The 23,448-nt window shown below is 33.1% G+C and overlaps 1 protein-coding gene across 2 annotated transcripts; it reads left to right on the top strand.

Moving 5' to 3' along the window:
- The first annotated feature begins 534 nt into the window (after positions 1-534).
- LOC123566044 (alpha-(1,3)-fucosyltransferase fut-5-like) lies at positions 535-17,612 on the top strand. Of its 2 annotated transcripts, none has more exons than XM_045359866.2 (2): positions 535-1,196; positions 16,201-17,612. In XM_045359866.2, the coding sequence occupies exons 1-2, from the start codon at positions 1,015-1,017 to the stop codon at positions 17,438-17,440; spliced, it is 1,422 nt and encodes a 473-aa protein (XP_045215801.2). In that variant the 5' UTR covers positions 535-1,014; the 3' UTR covers positions 17,441-17,612. The 2 variants fall into 2 exon arrangements, with proteins under 2 accessions (XP_045215801.2, XP_045215802.2); XM_045359867.2 differs by lacking the exon at positions 535-1,196 and adding an exon at positions 4,393-4,761.
- Positions 17,613-23,448: the final 5,836 nt, after the last annotated feature.

Here is a 23,448-nt window from a genome sequence, read left to right as displayed (position 1 = left end):
CTAAATCTAACCTTCATCTTGGAGCCAGGAAACTGAAACTGAATGGTTTGAGGAAACGCCTCTTATCCATGAGATATTATTTTCAAACAAAATACAAGAAACAGAATAAGTAAAAGACAATAGAATAAACAATAATAAAGATAACGTTTCATTTCCGTTTATTTCCCTCTACAACAAAAAAAAATTCTAAGTTGAGAATAGATCTTATCTAAGCAATAATCGAGGTAATTCCGCGACAGTAATATGCATAGTTTTTTTTTCCTTTAAAATTTGAGTAATGATCCTTTCTCCCAACGAACGAATTAGACATTTTTTTACACAAAGTGATTAAAAATGTAGAGAACATAATATAATTCAATTAAATACTTTAGTGGTCAAATTATCGATACCTGGCATTTTATTTTTATTTAGAGACAACGTTTCTCAAAGGATTTCAGATTCAGTTAAGTTTAAGTCAAAATTTTCACCTGTTCTAGTTAGGGATATATTCTGCTTCCGTTTGCTTAATTGCTTCGATTCTTCTAAAGCACTCTTCAAATGATCATGCAATGCGTCAATCGTTACCGTTTCAGCCTTCGCAGCTTCGATGAAAAATAGATAATGCAAACAACGCTGCCTTTAATTACATGTTGCATAAAGTGGAAAAGTATCTGTCAATCGATGTAGTTAACGGGAGGCGACTTTCTGACAGAAGTCTGTTGAAGCAAATATTTGACTTATCTGTTTGACGGAAACATTGCAAAGTGCACTATAAAACGTTTGTCGGGAGTAATGGTCAAGTCACTGCGATATACTTTTCACTGTAACAGGCCTATTTTGACGCTTAGTTAATAGGTTAAAATAATTAGAAAACAAAATGTTTCTTTCATTATACTCGAGGTAAACGTAATCGCTAAAAAGAAAATGTAGATTTTAAACATGCAGATGTTGGTGATAATGACGACATACAATTTGAATAGAAATATTTGTCAGTTTGTTTTGGGGTTACCGCTGTTCTTCAACAGTATTTAAGTTATGCAACGGCGACCAGTAAATCGTAACAGTATTCCTGGATTTTGTACCGGTACAAATCTGTTCTCCGCAAACTTCCAACATGGATCAGAGGTGGAGGACGAATGGTTTCAGACACAATGCCTTGTGTACGTGCGTGTTTGCTCTGCTATAGTTTGCGGTTTAGGGAGACAGCAATTTTGGAGGTAGGATGCTTGCTTGTTTAATAATAATACATGTAATTAATAATTATTATCCCGGAAATTTTATTTACCCCTTACCTAATTTTGTATTTTGCATATAAGTTAAATGAACTTGTCGTTAGACTTTTGAAGCAACCCGTCTGTCACATTTTTCCTTTATAGGCTATATTTTGTTATGTGCCTTCTTAACAATGCATTGGTCTACGGCTGTGCTACGTCAAACATTGCTCAAGAGAGGGTACATTGTATACTTCTATTATCGAACATATAATCATTTTTCATCTACAACTTCATTACTTCTAATCAACTTTGTCCTATACACGTCACAACATTCTATTATATATCCTTTCAGCATTGTCCTTGTTATTATCATTATTATTATCATTATATCATTATCGTTACATGTATTATTATTATAAGCGGAAGAGGACTGTCGCATTTCAAAAGTTGCCATATTTATGATCGTCATCATTTTGTAATTTATTCGGATAAATTAGAAACATATCATCTGGTTTTGACTCTAAAATTTCACTCCAATTTAATCACTCTAAGGTCACTGCAAAGCGTTACCCCAGACTCCACTCCAGACTTAAATATTCGGCAAGTTGTAGTAGTACGGCTTCGTTGCAAGGGAGTGTCACAGAAAAACGCAAGAATCAAAAACCATTTACTGAAGAAACAATACATTCGGTATTTCTCTTATGGTTATCTCAACATTTTTTGTGCGCGTTCCCGAACATTTGGAATTAATTTAGCTCACGTTATAATACCTGTGTCACCTGGCCTAATCTGATAGGTGAAACGACCAACAAAGTGATCTGTATGATCACAACGAAATAGATTATGCAGCTCTGTGACCAAAACATTTTCGATGTCTTTAATCAAATTGTTTTATTTCTGGAACATGGTCCGGCGGCTTTATCAATAAACAGAAATAAAACTTTCAGGCAAAGTATTGGCTCTCATTGGATCGTACCACTTTCAGCTATATCACCCTTCGGGAGAAGCCGTCAGTTGCTCCTTTAATAGGAAATACATATAGAGTCAACTTTTCGTAACTGTCAATGCAAACAATATGGTTCGGCCTTTCATCTTTACACTCTTGCATCTTAAAACTACTTCAAATGTTCTCTTTATTTTAAAGTCGGCAAATTACCCATATTTTGCGTCTATAAAGTTATTCGTCATAGGCGTGTATAATCTATCCATGTCTAAAAATCAGAAAAGCTCGAAATTTTGCTTTTTTATAAATGAACAGGGGGTGATATCTGGTAATATCTGATAAGATCTTCCTCACGGGCATCAAGACCATAGGGGTGGACAAAAAGAAAGAAATTTCAGCAATGTAGATCAGATACAGTGACAGATATTATTGTTTTGAAGACAATATCGTAAAAGGTATACTAAAATAACTATTGAAGATATCATATAATTTTGAACGTTGCAGTTAATAGCTTTTCAGACTAAGATGTGATTAAATGCAGTGTCACACTTTCGTAACAGTTTAAGCAATGACAAATTCATGCATGAAAAATAATTCTTATTTAAATATGTTTCAATATAATATGACAGTATTAGTTTTTATATATTCTGGTATATAGTTTCTCACTAGTCAAAACATTTTATCACAATGGTATATCCAAAATCATGGTCTGTTTATTTTTTTATTAAACTTACCGAAATATAATATAACAAGAAACCTTGTTCATAAAAACGTTCACCGTGTGATTTATTGGTAAAGTGATTTCATTTGTTTATGCCAAGGAATATCATATTGTTTATTGCTAAATTCTTGCAAAACGTGTATATTATTGGCTTTCGGCGTTCAAATTTCATGCAAACGCATTATACCTATAAGTTATTAGGCCTTACAATTACTATTACTTCTGGCTAGCGGCAGAATTGTTATACCTATGTAACATGTTGAACATATATGATAATTTCAGTTTTAAAGGACTCGTTTATAGTTTCTAAAATGTCATACTAGCAAAGAAATTTGACGAATGTCATATCTGATCTATGCAAACCTTCGACTGCTGAAATGGCAAGTTTTGAAATAACACACCTATCACAAGAACAATAATAATGACATAGTCACTTACAATATATTTTCACTATGTGATATATGTGCGTCATTTCACTAAATAAACGACATGAAGGTAATAATGCACGGTCAAATCTATGTCTCGCAAAAGTATTTCAACCGATCATAATATGCAGGAATTTTTAATTTGTTCCAATTTGATATTTCTTTGACGAAATAAGTTTAGCTTAGTCAATTTCAATGAATTTATACCAGTGGCAGAATTCATTGGCACATCATTAGTTTCAACATTATTTATTTTTCCAAAGCAACAGATTTCCACTGTCTTTTAAACAACTTGATATCATAAGAGGAGTTTCAATGGTTTTTGTTTAATCACCTTCATGATATATAAAAGTTAATACACGAGCAGAATGCCAGACACGTAAAAGTGAATAATATCGTTTCTTTAAGCCAACAGCATAAAACTTAAAAATGCTTTTACCTTAAGTATTTTCTGTTTAAGATATCAAATTCTATCATTTTAAATGTTAAATTTCATTTCTAAAATAGTTTATATATTTCTTTATTTTCATTCATTCTTTGAAATAGCTATCAAATGTGTGCTTGCAGTTATAAATGCCTGTTTTTAGATACAGTTGAAACGATATTCATTCATAAATACAGTGTCAAAGCAGGTCGCATGATTTGTTTCCAAAGAAGCATTTATTTAGTTCATAGATCAATATTTTATACTGAAATATGGACAATTCTAGCATAATTATAAATAAGCAAATACCACTTTATCAAATCAAGCTGTCCATATTATAATTGAAATTGGCCTTGGGAATTATACTTGCTCAAACTTCTTAATAACATCAGTCGCCGATTTCCATTTTCGCATATTTTGAATGCCGTTTTAGATAAATAATAGAGAAATGATAGCCGAAGAACAAAACGGAAAACATTTGATAAAAAGTTCGAACAATAAAATGCTCAAAATCATTTTCAAGATCAAATTAATCAATTTTAAGCGGTCACTGTTCCGTAACGTCATGATGTATTTTATGTAATTTTAACACACAAATTTTACAGTGTTTCTGCGAAAGATTATAATGTTTTGACAATATTAACCGATAGGCATTAAATTGAGACAAGTTTATGTTATTGTACAGAAGAATGGACATATATACACATTTAGTTTGTAGTAAAGATTAGGTTATATTTTCACATTTGACACCCAGGATAAACTCGCGCAGACTCAATTTTTGTCTTTACTTCCTTAAGAAGATGTTGGTGATACATAAAACTGGAATATGTGGCACCACCTTAAGAAAACTTATGGTAAACATGTTGTGAAATTAACATAATAGAATTATAAGCATTATTTCGTTGCATCTAAACGATATGAAGTGCATAGATATTTGAGGAAACGTTTGACAGTGTTATCCTGAAGCGTCGATAATCAAAATAATATATTTTCCCTGGTTTGATCATCGGGGTTGTTTGATTAAATATGAAATTCTTTGAAAGGATGAAACCGAGGTAAGAACATATCCAAAACGTATTATTGTTGAAACATACGGATAATACAGTGGGAAAAAATATAGAAGGATCTTTTTTCCGGGGGGTGGGGGAGGGGTGATGGGAGGGGATAACATAGTTTAATTGTACTGTTGCTGAATAATATTGATGATACAGCGGGAAAAGGTATTGAAGGAAATGCTTTTTTGTATTAAATAATTGAGTACAGTTACAATTTACAAGTCTAAACAGGTTTCACCATTAATATGGATCTTCAGTAGAATGTTAATTACGTCATTGTCAGGCAACGACTTTATCAATAATGACGTCATATGTTTGTTTTGAATATGAAATAATGTTCCCTAAATAATAAAAGGACTTTGTATAAAACTTTTCATTCAACTTAGAAGTCTTTCCTTCAACTTAGAACGTACACGTTACAGTGTCTTTTAATATTAAAGAAGCGGTGTTAGGCTAAACGTTATAAAGATAATATGATCCGTTAAAACATACCTTTATTTTGTATTATAAACACTGCTGACAAGTCAATTAAAAAAATGAAACGATTTTTTTCGGTGTTCATGCGAAATAAACGACAGAATAGGATCGGCAAATCCATGAATCGTAAGGACACTTTCTATAAGAATCTGCCTGCACCAAGAGTGAAAACTAAACCACTCAGAAATAAATTTTTAATTACAAATACCATCAAAGTACATACTTGAGATCATTTCGTTAAGTCAAATTTTCAATATTTGTTTTGGAGAACGGTGATTTTTGTTTTGAATAGAATTACGTACCCTGTTATAAACATATTAAAGCCATTTTTCTTTATACAACATTGTTACCACCACCCGTGCATCAAAACCATATTTGGCCAGCATAAGTAGATATCAATTGTGCACATTTTCTGTAACTATTGTGATGATGCAAGGGGTGGAACGGTACTTTTAAACAAAAAATATAAGTGCAGGTGTTCCCAAGTGAGTGAGTGAGTTGGGTTTTACGGCGAATCGACACAAAATGGTCATATATCGCCGAGAAGAAGTCATATTGCAAACGCCAAACTGTAAAGCATAAACATTGATGTACAAATGTAAAGCATACCCCAAAACACCAATGTAAAAATGTAAAGAACACTATGAGCAATGTAAAACATATCTAAAAACATCCATGTAAAAATGTAAAGCATATCTAAAAACAGTTATGTAAAAATGTATATACGTGTGTGTTAAAATATCAGCTGCAAACGTAATAATATTGCAAAAAATATGAAATGTTAGATTTTTTTATATATTCCTATCTGCTTTAAAAACGATAAAATATTTCCAACTGAAACGTTTTCAAATAACTCTTTCAAAGATTGGACGTCATAATATGCACCGCGCTGTGTAGCAAAGTCCACACAGTCGATTAGAATATGTTTAATAGTTAGCGGTGTTTGACATGGTACACATTCGGGTTGATCTTCTTTATTCAAAAGATAAGAATGAGTCAAACGGGTATGACCTATTCGACAGCGAGAAAGAACAATTTCCTCCCTGCAAACAGATCTGTTCCCTTGGTGCCATTCCCCTATGTTAACTAACAAATACTTTTTAAATTCATTTTAAATAATTTGATAGTAACATATCTTTACATCTGCCTGTAACTGAAATAACATACACATGTTTGCAAAGCGTGTAAATATGCATGTTATGCATACATGTATGGCAGTGAGAAGCAAATATTGTGAAATCATAATCATTCGTTAGGCTGAATTTTCATTGAATTTGACTTATTCTGGTTGCGGACAATGGGTTTGTATTGTTACAGAAACAAGGAATACTGGTTTGGTTAATTGCCCGCCGTTACATAACTGCAATTTTGTTGGGAAAAAAAGCAACAAACAAACATATCTGCCACCACTTAAAACAGAGCTATACAGACAAGTACATGTATTTGTAGTAGTGTCCACTGTTATTAAACTGATCGGTCACTTATACATGTTTATCTGTAGCATTCCTATTCAAACATGCAATGCATCAATAATTTTACATTATGAACAGTGTATAGACGAAAGTAAAGTAAGTTTAAATCAAGTACAGGTTGTCTGCAAAAACGTCGTTTTGTTTTTTATCTATTTATAGGATTTTAATCTTAAGGTATTATGCGCCACCTAACGAAAGTCAACGGACCGTTATGAAATTTTGCCGAATCAAAATTGACGATATTTCCGATTGACTGGTATTTTTTTCATGTTTCTGTTATTCTCCATTTTGCTGCTGTAAATTTTCAAACATGGCCACTAACGTCATTTTTTCAGCAGAGCGCAAAATGACGTACTTGACTGGTTTTTCGAGTATCGTTTTTATATACAACTAAAAAACGGCAAAAATCCTTTATTTTCAAGTTTATATTTAAATTATCTCTCCAGTGATATATAATGTGTCATGTTTATTTCAACGTCACATCAGAGGCAATCGATTTATGAACGCAAAATACGTAATAAAATCTGTAAAAAGATCCTTTGGAAGCAAGGAATGCAACCAAGAAGAATAATAGCAGACTCGGTTTGATTGAGTCTGTTCATGAGAGGTAATGTGTGTGCAACACCTATCACGCCCCCTAGCACCGGCTTAAGCAGAACTCTATTACACATATAAAACTGACGTTGAGTTTCACCCGAAATTTCGCGTAAAAACGCCTATATCTTAAAAACTGTGAGATAGTTTTTTGAATAAATTTCAACAGAAGTACAAAATTTCAATTGCTATCGATTCCTCAAAAGAAAAATGGGGGTCACCGATTTAGATTTCACTCTGTTTACCGTTGCACTTCCCCTACCCCCAGTAAAAATAACGACGTTTTCATACTTATTTCGTAAATTTCCATTAATTCAAATTCAGTGTCTTCTTCTGTTGGTGGATATAATGAAATAATATCAGTTTCTGCTGTTGGATATAATGAAATGATATCACAGTAATGATAAAATGAAGACGTTTTTTTTTGTTTATTAAATTTTTCAAACAGATGAATGTTTTCTATAAAATGTTCTATACATGACAAACAGACATGTTTTATTACAGACAATTTTGCCTAAGTGCCTGTGCACTCTATATAGTATTTCGAAGAGTGCGCAGTTAATGATTCCATCTTTACATAGAAACAGTTTACAGAAATTTAGATTACGCATACAGTACTCTAATGAGGAGAGAAAGGAATTTGTCCCATAAGTTTATTTAGGGTGTTAAGAATCACATGTACCTCCAAGACGTTCACACTGCAAAGTTTCGCTCGTGGTACTTTTGATTAATGTTTAGTACTTTAACAAAATACTTGTTTTGTTTATATATCCCGGTAAACAAATGTTACAAACAACACCGAGGATTGTATGCGCCTGATATCAGAAGACGCTGGTTGATACATGTGCTATATATCCCGACAAAATTATAAACATCTGCTGGAAATTAAGCAGTAAATTGAATAAAATGCTCACAAAACGTGAGCACGGCTTTATATATTACCCTATTTTATAATTTAATTTTATACTACAGTCATGTTTTACAAAGTCTCCATTTTATTTTCTGGCCACATTTGGTTAATTAAACTATCTACCGTGCGCATGCTTTCAATGCCTTTAAAATGAGACATTTAAAATTGTGGTATTTGTATGGTTTGAACCTACGTCTCCTGATATCAGACGCAAACTTTCATCGGTGTAGTCAATCTAGATGACGATCTTATCATTTGAGCCAGCCATGAGAAAACAAACCTAGTGCGTTTGCGACCAGCATGGACCGAGACCAGCCTGCGCATCCACGCATTCTGGTCATGGTTCATGCTGTTCGCTAACAATTTCTCTAATTGCAATAGGCTTTGAAAGCGAACAGCATGGATCCTGACCAGACAGACTGCGCGGATGCGCATGCTGGTCGCAAAGCCACTATGTTGGTTTTCTCATGGCGCGGCTCATTTATGTTTTGACGTTTAAGTGACAGATATTGAACACTGTAGTAGCATGAATGACAAAGCAACTAAAATATATAAAAAAAAATGTGTAAGAACAAAGAATCAGTCTTTATACTCCCAAACTGCATTTTTAGCCCCGATAATCTATTGTTTTAATAGAACCTAGTATGTAAAAACTGCACTCATGTATCGAAATAACTGCATTTTGTTAAGACCGCACCGTCTTCTACGTTTTCTTATAAACCATTTTATTTTGTTTACCTCACACGAACCGGCAAACTGAACTTCCGGCGGGATAGTTCGAACTTGTACTTGTTTCCTCTCCAGATAACGGTTTGTGCACACAAATCACGTGCAGAATTATTTTCTAGAACGGTTCCTTTTGTCCCTATCATGCGTTCGACAGAATACCAAAGTAAGATAAAAATACACTGACATGGAAATATCCAGTACTGGCATGAAGCATACCTGCGTGAACATAAATTTAAAAGCTAACGAAGTTTAAGATGAACACCAAAATATCCGGTAATAGAATCTCTTTAAGATTGACTACAAACATTTTGCTTAGAACTTTAACATTTGATGTGCTTCACTTTTCTGCTAAGGTTTTAGCGTTTTGACAAATGTTTTTTATTTTGTTAAATTTAAACAAAGTTTGCTTAAGAATTGAAGCTGCAACTACAAATAAAAATCAGCGTATTCTAGGCGAATACAACTTTCGGCTAAAATGCACTTTACCGATACCTATATCCTGTTTCAATAAAAAGGACTCTTTGTGTTTCTGTGTCATGTATAGGAGAGCAATTTCCTGAAATTATTCATTTATTTCAATATTTTCATTTAATCATATCTTCTTTTTATCATTACTGGAATTTAATAGCATTATATCCACTAACAGAAAAAGAAACGGAATTAAAATTTATGAAAATTTACGAAATATATATAAAAACATTGTTAATTTTTACTGGGGGTAGGGGTAGCGCCACGGTAAATAGAGCGAAATCTAAAACGGTGACCCCCATTTTTCTTTTACGGAATCGATAGTGATTGAAAATTTGCACGCCTGCTCAAATTTATTCAAAAAAGTATCTGACAGTTTCTGAAATAAAGGCGTCTTCACGCAAAATTTTGGGTAAAGCTTGACGTCAGTTTTGCATGTTTTGCGTTCATAAATCGTTTGCCTCTGATGTGACGTTGAAATAAACATGACATATTATATATCATTAGAGAGATAATTTTAATATAAACTTGAAAATAAAGAATGTTTGCCGTTTTTTGGTTGTATATAAAAACAATACTCGAAAAACCACTCTGCTGAAAAAATGACGTTAGTGGTCATGTTTGAAGATTTACAGCAGCAAAATGGAAAATAACAGAAAAATGAAAAAATACCAGTCAATCGGAAATATCGTCAATCTTGATTCGGCAAAATTTCATAACGGTCCGTTGACTTTCGTTAGGTGGCGCATATTACCTTAAAATGTTATTTTTTCCTTGAATAAACAAATTTTGTCACTTTTTTCAATTGGAATTCATATATTTAAAACTTGCATAAAGTGATGACATCATATTTTTACGCAAATTAAACATTTTAGTTTTTCAAGAAAAATATACCCTGGCCTAGATTAAATAAAAAAGAAAACATCTTGATAAGAATGGATACAAACCAGTTTCTGTTATAATATGTAACCTCACATATTGGTTTATATGTCATTCTAAATAATTTGGATATTGTTTAAATACTTAAGGAGAATGTTGCGTTCAAAATGTAGGCTAGAAGCATATCATAGTTTCCGAGTCCTTTGCCAATCCTAGCCTGTCGTTTATTTCGCATGGACACCGGAGAAAATAAGTTTCATTTCTTATATTTTCATTATATTTCCTTTCCCTTTGTAAACAAGATGATATTATAAATTGCACATACTTTGTGGCATTTACCTATAAAATCAGCTTCCCGGCAATTTTGTTCAACACACGGAATAACTTCGAACGTTTTCCCTAACTATACGCGGACGTCGTCAAAACAGCGGTCGGTTATCACTAGGGACCGATGCCATAAATTTCGCGCCTTTCCTTTAGCTGTTGATATGAAATGAACGTCATAATTTTCAATAGGAAAGAATAGGGAGAATGCAAATATGTGAAAACATGAAGCAACTAAAAGATATGGTAAAAATGGCGTAAAATGTCTGCTTTTAAAAAATATGTCTCATTAACAAATTTAATATTTTATACATTTTTTTCCAAAATAATCTAACATCATACACGAAACTCAGTCAGGATTTACTCCAATCATTTATGCCATATAGCTCTCAAGTGATTATAGATGCCTGGTTTAAAGACGTAGATTCTGGAAAATATGTAAGTTTTTTTTATGTTTTTTTTTTTAAGAACAGCATTTGATCTTGTTAATCACACCATTTTGATATATAAACCAAGATTCTATAAATTTACAGAGAGTACAATTAAATTATTCAAGTCGTATTTTTCAAACAGGAAACAGTTGATCAAAGTTGGTAATCTCAGATCCGAATAAATAGCTGTTAGTTCCGGCGTTCCACAAGGGTTAATTCTCGGCCTCCTGCTGTGTTTATTTTATATCAATGACATAGCCTTATCAACAAACAAAGGAAACATTGATATGTAGGCTGACTTTTCAACAATATATAACTCTGATTGTAATATGAAAATTTTTTAAATTAAACTCCAAGAAACCTTAAATAAAATAGAAAAATAGTGTTAGTGTTTTAAAAAACAATATGCTGTTACATCCATCAACAACAAAATGTATGCTAATATGTAAAACACAAAAGCAACGTAATTGAAGCAATTTGAAATTAACAATTGATGGAGCTTTCATAGAAAATGTAAAAGTTTAAAATGTATCAGAAATTTATATCGGCAATACACTTTCGAGGTATATACAAAGAGGTAAAATATTTTTAAAAGTTAATTCAAAAATTGCACCTTAAAAGGAGATCGTTTATATTTTAACGGAGGATGCGAAAAAAAGTATTCTACAATATGTATATTTTGTCTATTTTAGACTACTGCTGCTCAGTTAAATAAGATTGTTGAACTTCAAGCATAAGTTTCTAGAATCGTTGAATACAGAACTGCAGAGAAGTAAATCTGAAATGCTAAAAGAACTCGGATGTATGATTTTTTTCTGAACGATGGAAATATCATACCGGGGTAAAGATATATAAAACTACAAAAAATCTTGTACCATTTCACTGATCTGATATCTTACCATTTCCAGTAATGAAAATTATGACCTTAGGTCAGTTGTACATAATGATATTTTAATACCTAAACATCGCACTAATTATATAAAAAGTTCATTTGGTTATACTAATGCTGAAATACGAAATATCATTAAACAGAATATTCTTTGTGTGGATCACTTACTTCTTTCAAAAACAAATAAAACAAATCAATTAGTACCTGAATAAGCTGCAACTTCTCTGTCATTGCTAAGTCCTTATTTTCTTTTGCACGGGTGACTCTTTATCCGAGTGTTTTGAACTTTACCTTTACGGATTGATATAGATATATATATATATTCATTTTCTTTTTCTAATTTACTGGAGCGTTTGTCAAGAGTGAATGTTGTTTTAAATGTTCATCTCGTAAATTCCATCATTTTTATTATAATTAGATAATCAGTTTTTATCTTTTTATGTTGAATTGTTGCATTTTTATTTTACAGAAGGCCACATTGAAACTTAAGATTTGCTATATGTTTTAGAGCTGTTTTATGTCTTTATATGTTGAGATTTGTTGAGCGCACTTTTCATGTAAAATATACGTTCAAGGGCGCTTTACAATTGAACATGTGACATATCGCAGATATGTAGGAAAATCACGAAACATGACATATGCAATCATAAAACTGAAACTGATGAAACGCCTATTTTGATAAATGATATATTCCATGGCGTTGTACATAATAATAAAATAATCATTATAACAATATTAATAATGACAATGATAATAATTACAGCCTTATTGTAACAAACAGTCATGACCGCAACCCTCCCCTTGAGGTCATTTTACACTTATTGCCAATACCAGTACTTTAAGCATCTGGCACACCCAGACGGGCTGCACAAAGAGGTTCAAACTCCCCGGTTAATGGTGCCATCATATACTGCATTAGAATGAAATACCACACACTTCAAGTGAAACTCAAGTCTTGCAAAACACTCACATAGAACGTCATAACCCTTGAAATGTGACATGATGAAAAAAAGATGAATTGCCAATTTAGTTAAATACATGATGAATTGTACAGTAAAGAAATCTTCGTCAGCGACGAATGACTTGCCGTAGTTCTGTATCACAAAAATAGCAATAGCATATTTATTATGAGTAGAAACAGTCACAGCTGGTATATATGTGTTGTAGAAAATTTTGAAGAGGTGTCTTTTGAGATCTTTTTTAAATGAATTTAGTGATGATTTTTTTCTGAGATTGTCAGTGAGAGAATTCCATAGTTTTGCGCAGGCAACTATGAAACTTCTATCACCGTAGGAAATCAGTCGACTTTTTTGTGACACAAGATTTGTTACTGCACTTGCTGATCTCAGATTTCCAGTTGGTCCGTAGACCTCCAATAAGTCTTTCATATACACCTATACACCGGCGACTTTCCATGCATGGCCTTGAATGTTTGAATGAGAATTTTGTATATGAAGGAAATGAAGATATTCAAGGATTGGTGCTATATTTTCAAAACGGGTTGTTTTAGTAGTAAGACGTGCAGCTGTGTTTTGAACATTTGCAGTTTACTCGTTGTTCATTTTGGCACACCATACAAAAGAGCATTGCAGTAGTAATCTAGTCGTGAGGTCACAAGCGTATTTATAAGAGTTTTGGTGGCATCAGTTGTAAAATATGGTCAAATGTGACCAATTTGTCGTGTTTGACCATACCTTGTTCGAGTCACAGAATTTACATGATGGTTCATGTCCATGTTCGAATCAAGCGTAGCACTAAGGTTTTGAACAGTTTTTGATGGTCTTATGCACGAATCGCCAACTTTCAGTTCTAGATTTTCAACATGTTTTGAGTGCTTTTGACTCAGAAAAAGTAATGCATTCAGTTTTTACTTGTTTGAATTCAACAATGAAATAGTTTTTTTACGCATTATTCAACTCGCGTAATTGTGGCTTGGTCAACTGGTTTATACGATAGGTCGAGTTTTTTATTGTCATCTGCATAAAAATGGTGATTTAGACCGTAGTTTCTACAGATGGACCCGACTGGCTTTTGTGCATCTTGTAGACGTTTTGGGCCAAGAACATATCCTTGAGGAACACTGAATTTCATAAGGACTGGTTCAGAGAGTTTGCCATCGATGCATACTGTTTGGTAGTGGTCTGTTAGATATGATGCCACCCATTGAAGATGATTATCGGCTAATCCAAAATTAAATCCGAGTCTATGAAGAAGAATGTTATGGTCAATGGAGTCGAATGCAGCCAACATGTCCAACATCACAAGTACTGTGACGTCACTTTTGTCTAGGGATTCGAGAATGTCGTTCTGAACTTTTTACAATGCAGTTTCAGTTGAATTTTTCTGTATGCTGACTGGTTTATTATATGTAGTTGATTGTTTGTCAAATGTTCCTCAATTCTTCTATTTACCACATTTTCGAGGATTTTGAAAGGTATGACAGATTGGAAACAGGTCTGTTATTCTTGAGTGTGCTTTGGTCAAGACTTGGCTGTTTAGCATTGGTCTTATTCGTGATGTTTTAAGTGATTTTGGAACGATTGCACTTTGTAGAGAGATGTTAACAATTTTCGTCAATATTGGGAGAAGTTCGTTTATACACGACTTTAAGAGCCATGTAGGAAGAGTGTCTTATTTAACATGACTTATTAGCTGACTGTTGAACAGGCTATTTCACCTCCTCCTCTGTTGTTGGACTGAAACTAGCCAAACGCGCAGTATCACATAGTTCTATGCGTCCGTCTTGAAGGGTTACTGATTCACTCTGATCCTGCCTTGGATGCAAATTAGTTTCGATTATTTCTATTTTATATATGAAGTAACCGCTGAACTCCTGTGCTAGTACTTCTTGGTGTTTGCCTGATGGAAGTGCAATTTCGGTTGGACTGTTCAATAAATGGTTCGTTCTTTTGAACATACTTTTTTGGTCTCGTTCACTTGATTCTACTTTCTCTGAGTAATAATCAATTCTTGCCTTTTCAAACATTTTATTAACGGATACGCATTGGTTCCTACACATTAAGTGGTCAACGGTGAGTCCTGAAGTCTGCCATTTACGTTCTTGTTTACGCTTCAATTGTTTGGCATCATAGAGCTCCTCCGAAAACAATGGACAAAATGGTCTCAATGTGATGGTTTATGAACATAGAGGCGCATGATTAAAGCTGAAAGTTCACTATTCACTTACCGCGAAATTGTCCTTGGCTATTTTTCCAGAGCTATCTGATAATCCAGGATCAGTCACTACTACAGACGATACTGTGTTATCGATGTCTCTGGTGATGACCACGTCTAGGGTATGACTGTTGGCATGGGTTGGCCCCTTTTAAGTTGATATATGCCACAAGATTGTAGCACACCGTTAAATCTGATGGTGTCACGATCAGAAAGAATGTCCAAATGAAAATTCTGATCGCCAGTAATGATGATACTCTTGTCAATTGTAGCGTATTTTGATAAGAAATCTGGCCATTCTGTATCCAGAAAATCGTTTTTCTTCAAAACGTTTTTTTTTATGGAGGAGGTCTGAAAATAATGGCCATGAGCAATGTGTAGTTGTTGATACTTACATTACACTCAATATGTTCAAATAATGAAAATGTATTATCACAAGTTGAAGAGACTACTTTTACATCTATCGCCGATCTATAAATCAGGGCAACCCTACCGCCACGCTCACTACCAGGGCGTGACACATGATTGATTTTGTACCAATCAGATAACAGTTCACCTAGATATGATGTATTCATAGAGGTGCCTAACCATGTCTCAGTCACGGCGATAAGATCTAGATTATTCGTGAATATAAAGTCATAGAAGGATGTCGATTGTTTTTCAAGGATCTTAGGTTAAGGCTACATATTTATTAACATATTTTCTGGCCTTTTGCTGTCGTTTGAGATTCTTATTTCCTGTGGGATTCATTCATTGTTCTTCTAGAGTCAAGTACTTTTTGTTGAATTTTCGATAATGCTTTGGTCTATCTGTTGATGTTACAGTTAAATAAAGTTATCATCAATATTATTATCATTTTTATCTTATTATTGTTATTATTATTATTATTATTATTATCATAATCATCATCATGATTAGCATTATTATTAAAACAAGTATTCAATAACCACAATCTTTAATTCTACTTGCAGCATGTTATAAATAATGTTATTTTAGTTTGCAATTGTATTCTACAAAACACTTATTCCACGATTATTGCGCATACTGATACAAGTCATTCTTTGAATAGTAATAAAAGGTATTTACTTTCAGGTGCACAGCAAAATACAGAAGAATCGTACTTATTTGCTTTATACCAATGTGTTACATTGTTTCGACTATGTTTTACGTAACAACAGAATTGACCAGTTCTTACGACATCAATTATCTTACGGAACCAACTATGCATGTTCAAGAGATGAGAAAGTGGACTTTTCAAACAATTTCAAATACACATAATTTGTCCTTTCATACGCAAAAGTATGACAGAAAATTTGTTGACGTAGTATTGTTTCAACATTATGGTAATAACCAATATGCAAACAGACTAAGGATATCATGGCTCAACAAACCAAGATGGCTTAATATAAAAAATGTGAATGATTATCTTGCAAAGAAATGCCCATATTGGAATTGCATAATGACTGAAACTCGGCACTTTTTTGAAAGAAACGATGCTCTTATATTCAATACAATGGAAAGTCTACAAAATTTGTCCCAATTATTGTTTTATCAACGTCCTTCAAAGCAAGTGTGGGTATTTTTTCAGATGGAACCCCCTACAAGAATCAACATAGAGCGGTTAAAAAACAAAATTTTCCACAATTCTATGAACTGGTCCTGGAGTTACAGACTGAACTCTGATATATTCCGTCCTATTAGGACATTAGCTAAGCAAAACGATTTTATCAAGCGCGACTATGCAGCAATATTTAAAAGGAAGACAAAAATGGCAGCATGGGTTGTTAGCCACTGCCAAACCCAAAGCCTACGGGAAACGTTTGTGTCTAGGCTTGTAAGAGAAGGCATTAGTGTCGATATATTTGGAAGCTGTTCGAAGCAAGGACATCGCGAAGATTCAAATTATATTCAGAAGAAAATAAGTAATGAGTATAAATATTACCTTTCGCTTGAAAATAGCTTCTGTGAAGATTATATTACTGAGAAGTTTTTTACTTATTTCGGACTTGACGTAGTTTTAATTGTCAGAGGTAGTCTAAACTATTCAAAGTATTTTGATAAATCCGCTTTTATTGATACAACAGACTTTTCTTCAGTAAAAGAGTTAGCAAAATATATGTTAACGATCAGCAAAAGCGAGTATGCTTACACGCATTACTTAAGAAATAAAGAGCAGTACATACCAGCCTTAACTCAAGAACAGACCATTCAACAATCCGCTTGTCAGCTATGTGCAAAACTTAATAATGCAGACAAGTTTCACAACATCTATGACAGCATTGAAAATTATGTTAATAATAACACATGTTTTAAACCAAATGATTACCATTAAGTTTTTATCATTTTAAACATATTCAAATTAGTAAGGTTCAACTCAAAGCTGTGAATTTTTTTGTTGGATTTGAAGCTTCAATTTCATTGTAATGTGATTGAAAAGTAATAGATAACATGTTACATATATTGAAACGTGACATTTTTATAAATTAAACATTTCTGTAAAAGAGCTCTTACTGTATTAGTCATGTCTACTCTTGTTTTAGTTAGTGCAATATAAGACACCAAACAGTTGATTTATGAAGATTTTTTTTTCATTTTTTTATATTCATACATTCAAGACAGGTAAAATAGTAATATCCGTTTCTATAATACTCGATGGCAGAGTTTTGTCACCACCTAAACAGTCACCATTTAGCCGATTGTTCCGGTCTGCATCTATATGCAGTAAAAAATATTATATTCTCGATCGTTAGCAGTTATATAAGGACATTGGAACATTGAACATTGAATCTGACTAGGATTCAGTATTGTTATATTTTCTGTGCTTTTTTCAGAGGTAGGTTTGTGGGATCAGATCATAGATTCAATTCAAATTTACTGTGATATAATTCCGATTAAGTCGATGTAAATAGACTTTGCAAGTGGGAGTTGAATATTTCATTCCTAAATAATGTAATAAACGGACTACATCAAAATGAGACAGCTATTATTTGCCTTGTTATGTTCTATGCTTACAAATATCTTTTTTTTTATTTTGCATATTTCAATAGTAATTCCATGGGATATATATATATATATATATATATATATATATATATCGAATTAAAATTGTTCACGTTTTGTTGTGTAACCATACTGCTCTACAGTTCTTGTTGCTTCCAAATGTAAAATGATAACATACTTTGAGACTTTTAATAACTAAGTAAAGCAGTAACTCCGGAAAAAAATCTGTTTATGAAGGGAGCAAATTTAGATAGTAGGTTGCTTCAATATTTGTATGTGCGCATGCCCAATCGGAAGTTAACGTGGGGATTATGACATCTACGAAAATAACTAAATCAGTTTGTATATCAATTCTTCTGAAACAAAATATATTTGCTATTTAATTGTAAATACTTCTGATATAATGAATAAATTACCCCGGGAAAAAAACAAGACAATTTTGCACTAAAATGACTCCATCGACATCATGACGTTACGTGTCAGTTACTGCGTAAATTTCTCTTGAAAGAAAAACGTATTTCTGAGCTTTTCATATTATTTGAGATTTTAAAACAACCATTCTTTTCCAAATTGTTAATTTTAATTTTTGTGCCTTTTTAGCTTTTCTGAGCAAAAGGCCCAGGGTGAGCTATTGTGATCGCTCATCGTCGGGCTTCCGTCCGTCGTCCACCCGTCCGTCAGGGCGAACTTCCTGGTGTCTATGAGCTTCCGTCCATGTTTTATATGAACTTTAGAAGAAAACCTCCTAAAACAGACTGATACGTTTATATGGTAATTTAGCGACTAAACATCAAAGAAAATGTTACATAACATATATTGGCTCTTCCATCCGTTCGTCAATACTTTCCTTTAAACGACATCTCTTTCTAAACCATCATGCCAATTTTGATAAAACTACACAGAGATGTTCCTTAGATGGTCTTTAAAAATTTTCAAAGAATTGAATTCAATACAGAGTTCTGGTTGCCATGACAACTGAAAGGAAACAATAGTAAAAATCTTCTTGTCCAAAACCACAGGTCCTAGGGATTTAATATTTGACATGTAGCATCATCTAGTGCTCCTTCACCAAGATTATTCAAGTTATCCTCCTAGGGTCAAATATGGCTCTGCCCTTGGGTTAACATGGTTTACATTGACTTATAAAGGAAATCTTTGAAAATCTTCTTGTCAAAAAGTACAGGGGGGGGGCTAAAGCTTTGATATTTGGTGTGTGACATTATCTAGTGGTCCTCAACCAAGATTTTTCAAATCATAGACTTGTATGGGAAAAAAACTTTAAAATATTTTTGTCTTAAACAATAAGACCTGGGGCCGTATTCATAAAGAATCTTAAGTATCAGTATAAGAAATTGATTATTAACTTAAGTATTACTTACGTAAGAAATTTATCTAATTAAGCATATTTGTTATTCATAAAACAAATCAAGTAATTCTTAGCTAAAATAAAACTTCAGTAAGTAAGAAACTTTTCAGAAAAATATATTGTGTTAAGCCTAAGTTTTTATAATATTTACAGCTTGAAAACAGGATAGCCCGCATCTAAATATAGTAACGGAAGCACCTGCCTATCTTTATTTGGTAACAGAAGGAGGTCTTCTGTAAACAAAAACAAAAGCTGCATTTAATCATCCGCATTGTGTACATTCTGCAGCTAATTAGAGACTTTTAATTGTGTTTGAAAGTCAGAGTATGTGTGCTTTACAGTTGACTAGCATATTGTCACTGTTATCGCGTCCGTAATGATAAAAATCCGACTCGGAGATTGGAAATTTGGGCGTTATTTCTTTACATGTATTTCCGTAAAAATCTATTTTAATAACAAAAACAGAATTCAATTTTAGATTGTGCTTGGAATGACTTGCAAATGTGTGAGTATAATTGAAATTTTATGCAAATTCATACCTCATCCCACTCGAATTATTAGACAACTGCGAATTCAGACGAAGTGGATTGTGAACACCTATGACGATAGATTTTTCACGGGGACAATCTCAACATTACTTTATTATATTATGTGTAATATTTTCTACTGGACCTTATGAAACCGGGTCAAAATGTATGCTGACTTTGAAACGGGGTAAAAGTTAGGCCAAACAGCAATAATAAAGCCTTGTAAACACCATACAGACTAAATTGTTGACCTAATTTATATGAGACACAGTCATGATATTTGCGAAAGTCAATTCAAGGTCAAGCTTGAAACTTGGTCATCTAACGTTAAAAGATAGGGCAGTAAAATGAATCAAAGAAAAAACATTCTTTACACTCCAGATGTCATATCTTATACTTGAATATAAGTCAGAACATTTCTCATTATAAATGTAGACATAGTGTTATCTGGGAGAAATCTATGGTGTCCGATATTTTGTAAAGACAATGATTCTGACCAAGTCGCCAACGACCGGGCGATAAGTGTTATCTCTGGAGCATTCAAAGCGAAAACACAAAGCCAAATCTATATCCCAAACAAGATGTTTTTTGAATGAGGGGGCGGGGAAGGGGTATTTTGAATGATATTTTCTTTGCAGATACACAAAAGTTATGCACAAACTATTATTTTTAGGAAAATCTCGGCTCTGTAGTTTTCGATAAGTTTCATGAAGATTCATCAATTAATAACATTGTTCAGTAGAAATTAATAAATTTCAAAACAATTAAAGGGCAATAGCTCTACAGTTACTGAAGTGATTCTGATGAAAAATATGCATGCCTCGCCGTCGTTCATTGATCTATATAAATTTTGTGTCAAATTTTATGAAGATCTATCAATATGTTACTTTGTTATGTTGGAATTTACAGATTCTAAAATAATTGAAGGGCAATAACTCTGGTTAATGAAGAGATCCTGACAAAATTGGTGTGCGCCACTACCCTATCATGATCTGCATTTTTGAAAATGTTCATGAAGATCCATCATAAGGTTACTTAGATAGCGTCAAAAATCACTACTTTCCCAAATCAATGGGAAATAATCTTCATTTACAGAGTAAAGGGAGTAATACTACATATGAATAAATATCATGTGCAAATTAATTATTATGTGAGGTTTGGTGATTGTAGCAAAACTACTTATTGAATTATAAGCATTTTCATTTTTTACCAAATCAAGGAAAAACACTGATTGTACCGGTAACAAGTTATAATACTACGTGTGAGCAAAGGTCATATGCTGGTAAATAATTATGTGAGGCTTGGTGATTCTACCTGAAATACTTTTTGAATCACGAGGACATTCAGTTTGTTTTTTCCAAACACATCAAGGGGGAAATATCTGCTTTTACTGGGTCAAGGTGGATGATATGCGTGAGCACAGGTCGTGTGCAAATTTATAATTCTGTGTGGTTTGGTTATTCTAGCTGAAACACTTTTGGAATTATAAGTGTTTTCTCTTTTTTCTTTTTTATTCAAACATGGGAAAAAATCTGTTTTTACAAGGTCAAGAGGAAGAATTCTACGAATGAGCAAAGGGTCGTGTGCTTTTTCATAAATATTTGAGATTTGCTAATTCTAGCTTAAACACTTTTTGATCATAAGCATTTTCAATTTCGGCCAGACGGACGGACGCACGGGCATACGGACGGACAACATCAAAACAATATCCCTTCGCCTTCGGCAGGGGATAGTCAGACGGACCTTATCATGATGACAGCCAAGAAGAAGAAGAAGATCATTATTATGGGCATGTATTTTCGTCTGCACATAACATTAAATTTTGAGATGCCCCCCTTAAAATATCGATCGTCTTAGGTGTCCACAGTCCACTTAGACGTAATTCGCAAATGTCTATTATATCTGACTGTAATCTGAAAATGTGACACGAATCAAGCATAAAATTAAAAATTTCTCCACAAATTGTGAAATATATCTCAACACCCTGCCCTAGTGCAAATGATAAGACATTTCTAAAGAGACAGTGCAACAGTTTTTGACAAATGTTTCCCAGAAGCCTGCTCTCTGTGACAGGATGGACGTACCGGGGACAATAAATATCAGAACTAATCAACACTCTTTACAATATTTACACATTTATTTACATAAAATGATTATTAACAATGAAAAAATGTTAAATGAAAAAAAAATCTGATTATAAGAAAGAAAGAAAGAAGATCTGAGCCCTGTATCTCTAGATATAAAGTTCTAACACTAATAGTTCCGTTTTAACGTGACGTGGCACAGTTGTTTCCGTTAATTTCGAACTTTAAATAGCACAAAAATACAACATATCTTCAAGTAAAGTCCCTTTAAACCGTGAATACGTTGACTCTGTTTTGGCTCCCTATGATGGTAGGTGATTGCATCCCTGAGCTGATTTCAGGGGATAACAAAAATCATCGTCTTTGCGGTTTACAGCACAACCATGGGACGGACGAAAGTTCTGCGCTGGGAAAATCATACCCAGGCGAGTGAAGACAAGTGAACCTCGGGTATTGTACTTTCGGGTTGTGACATCATCACCAGGTCAAAGTCATCTGGCGGAAGATGCTAAAATATATAACATATGGTAAGCACCATAGCAAAACGAATAATTCAGGGAATAAAACTGCTCCTTTGGGTACACCATACCTCCGTAGGCTCCCAAAAATAATACGTGCTACTAATACAAAATATAAGTGCTACTACGTTCATACGTCACGTGATTAAAATACGTCACTGATTACTTCCATTATTACTAAAATTAATTACTTAAAAGTCTAAAGTAAAAGTATGGAAAAGATATGAAAAGTTTATGATGAAAAAATATAGATATGGAAATGATAAACTGCAGCTATTATTTACAGCTACAAATTAACAAAATTCGATACAAAAAATCAAACGTTATACCATAGTTGGCATCAATATAATATCTAGTGCCATACAACAAAACAGACATTGTATTTATATGCTATAGACTGGCACACAATTTCAAATTACAATAAAATATTACATACAGAGTACTAGACTTGCCATATAGATTTATACATTACAATACAATGCAGTAATGGCGTTCCATAATTAACAAAGAAATGTTTGACATCTGTTTTTGAAAAAAGATTTCTTTGCAATTATCATGTTATACAAATTTCAGTACAAATCTTACAGCTTATAGAAACGAAACATTTTAGACTCCTTTTTCGAAATAATTTACAAAAGTCTGAAAAATTTAATAAATTATCCTGACATACCGAAACTAGCCAAAATCACATGCCAAAAAGTAAATGTTGCAAAATTATGCAAAATGAACAAAAATTTACTAAATAAAAATCGTTATTCAAAAATTATACAAAAATCTAACAAATAAACTTCTTACCTCGCTCGAGCATAAATTTCTACCAAGAAAAATCAATTTGACATAGATTC

This window comes from Mercenaria mercenaria, chromosome 8 (genome assembly GCF_021730395.1).
Source record: "Mercenaria mercenaria strain notata chromosome 8, MADL_Memer_1, whole genome shotgun sequence".
Lineage (NCBI taxonomy): Eukaryota > Metazoa > Mollusca > Bivalvia > Venerida > Veneridae > Mercenaria > Mercenaria mercenaria.
Note: the sequence above shows the minus strand (reverse complement) of the source record. Positions and strands in the feature narration are given on the sequence as shown.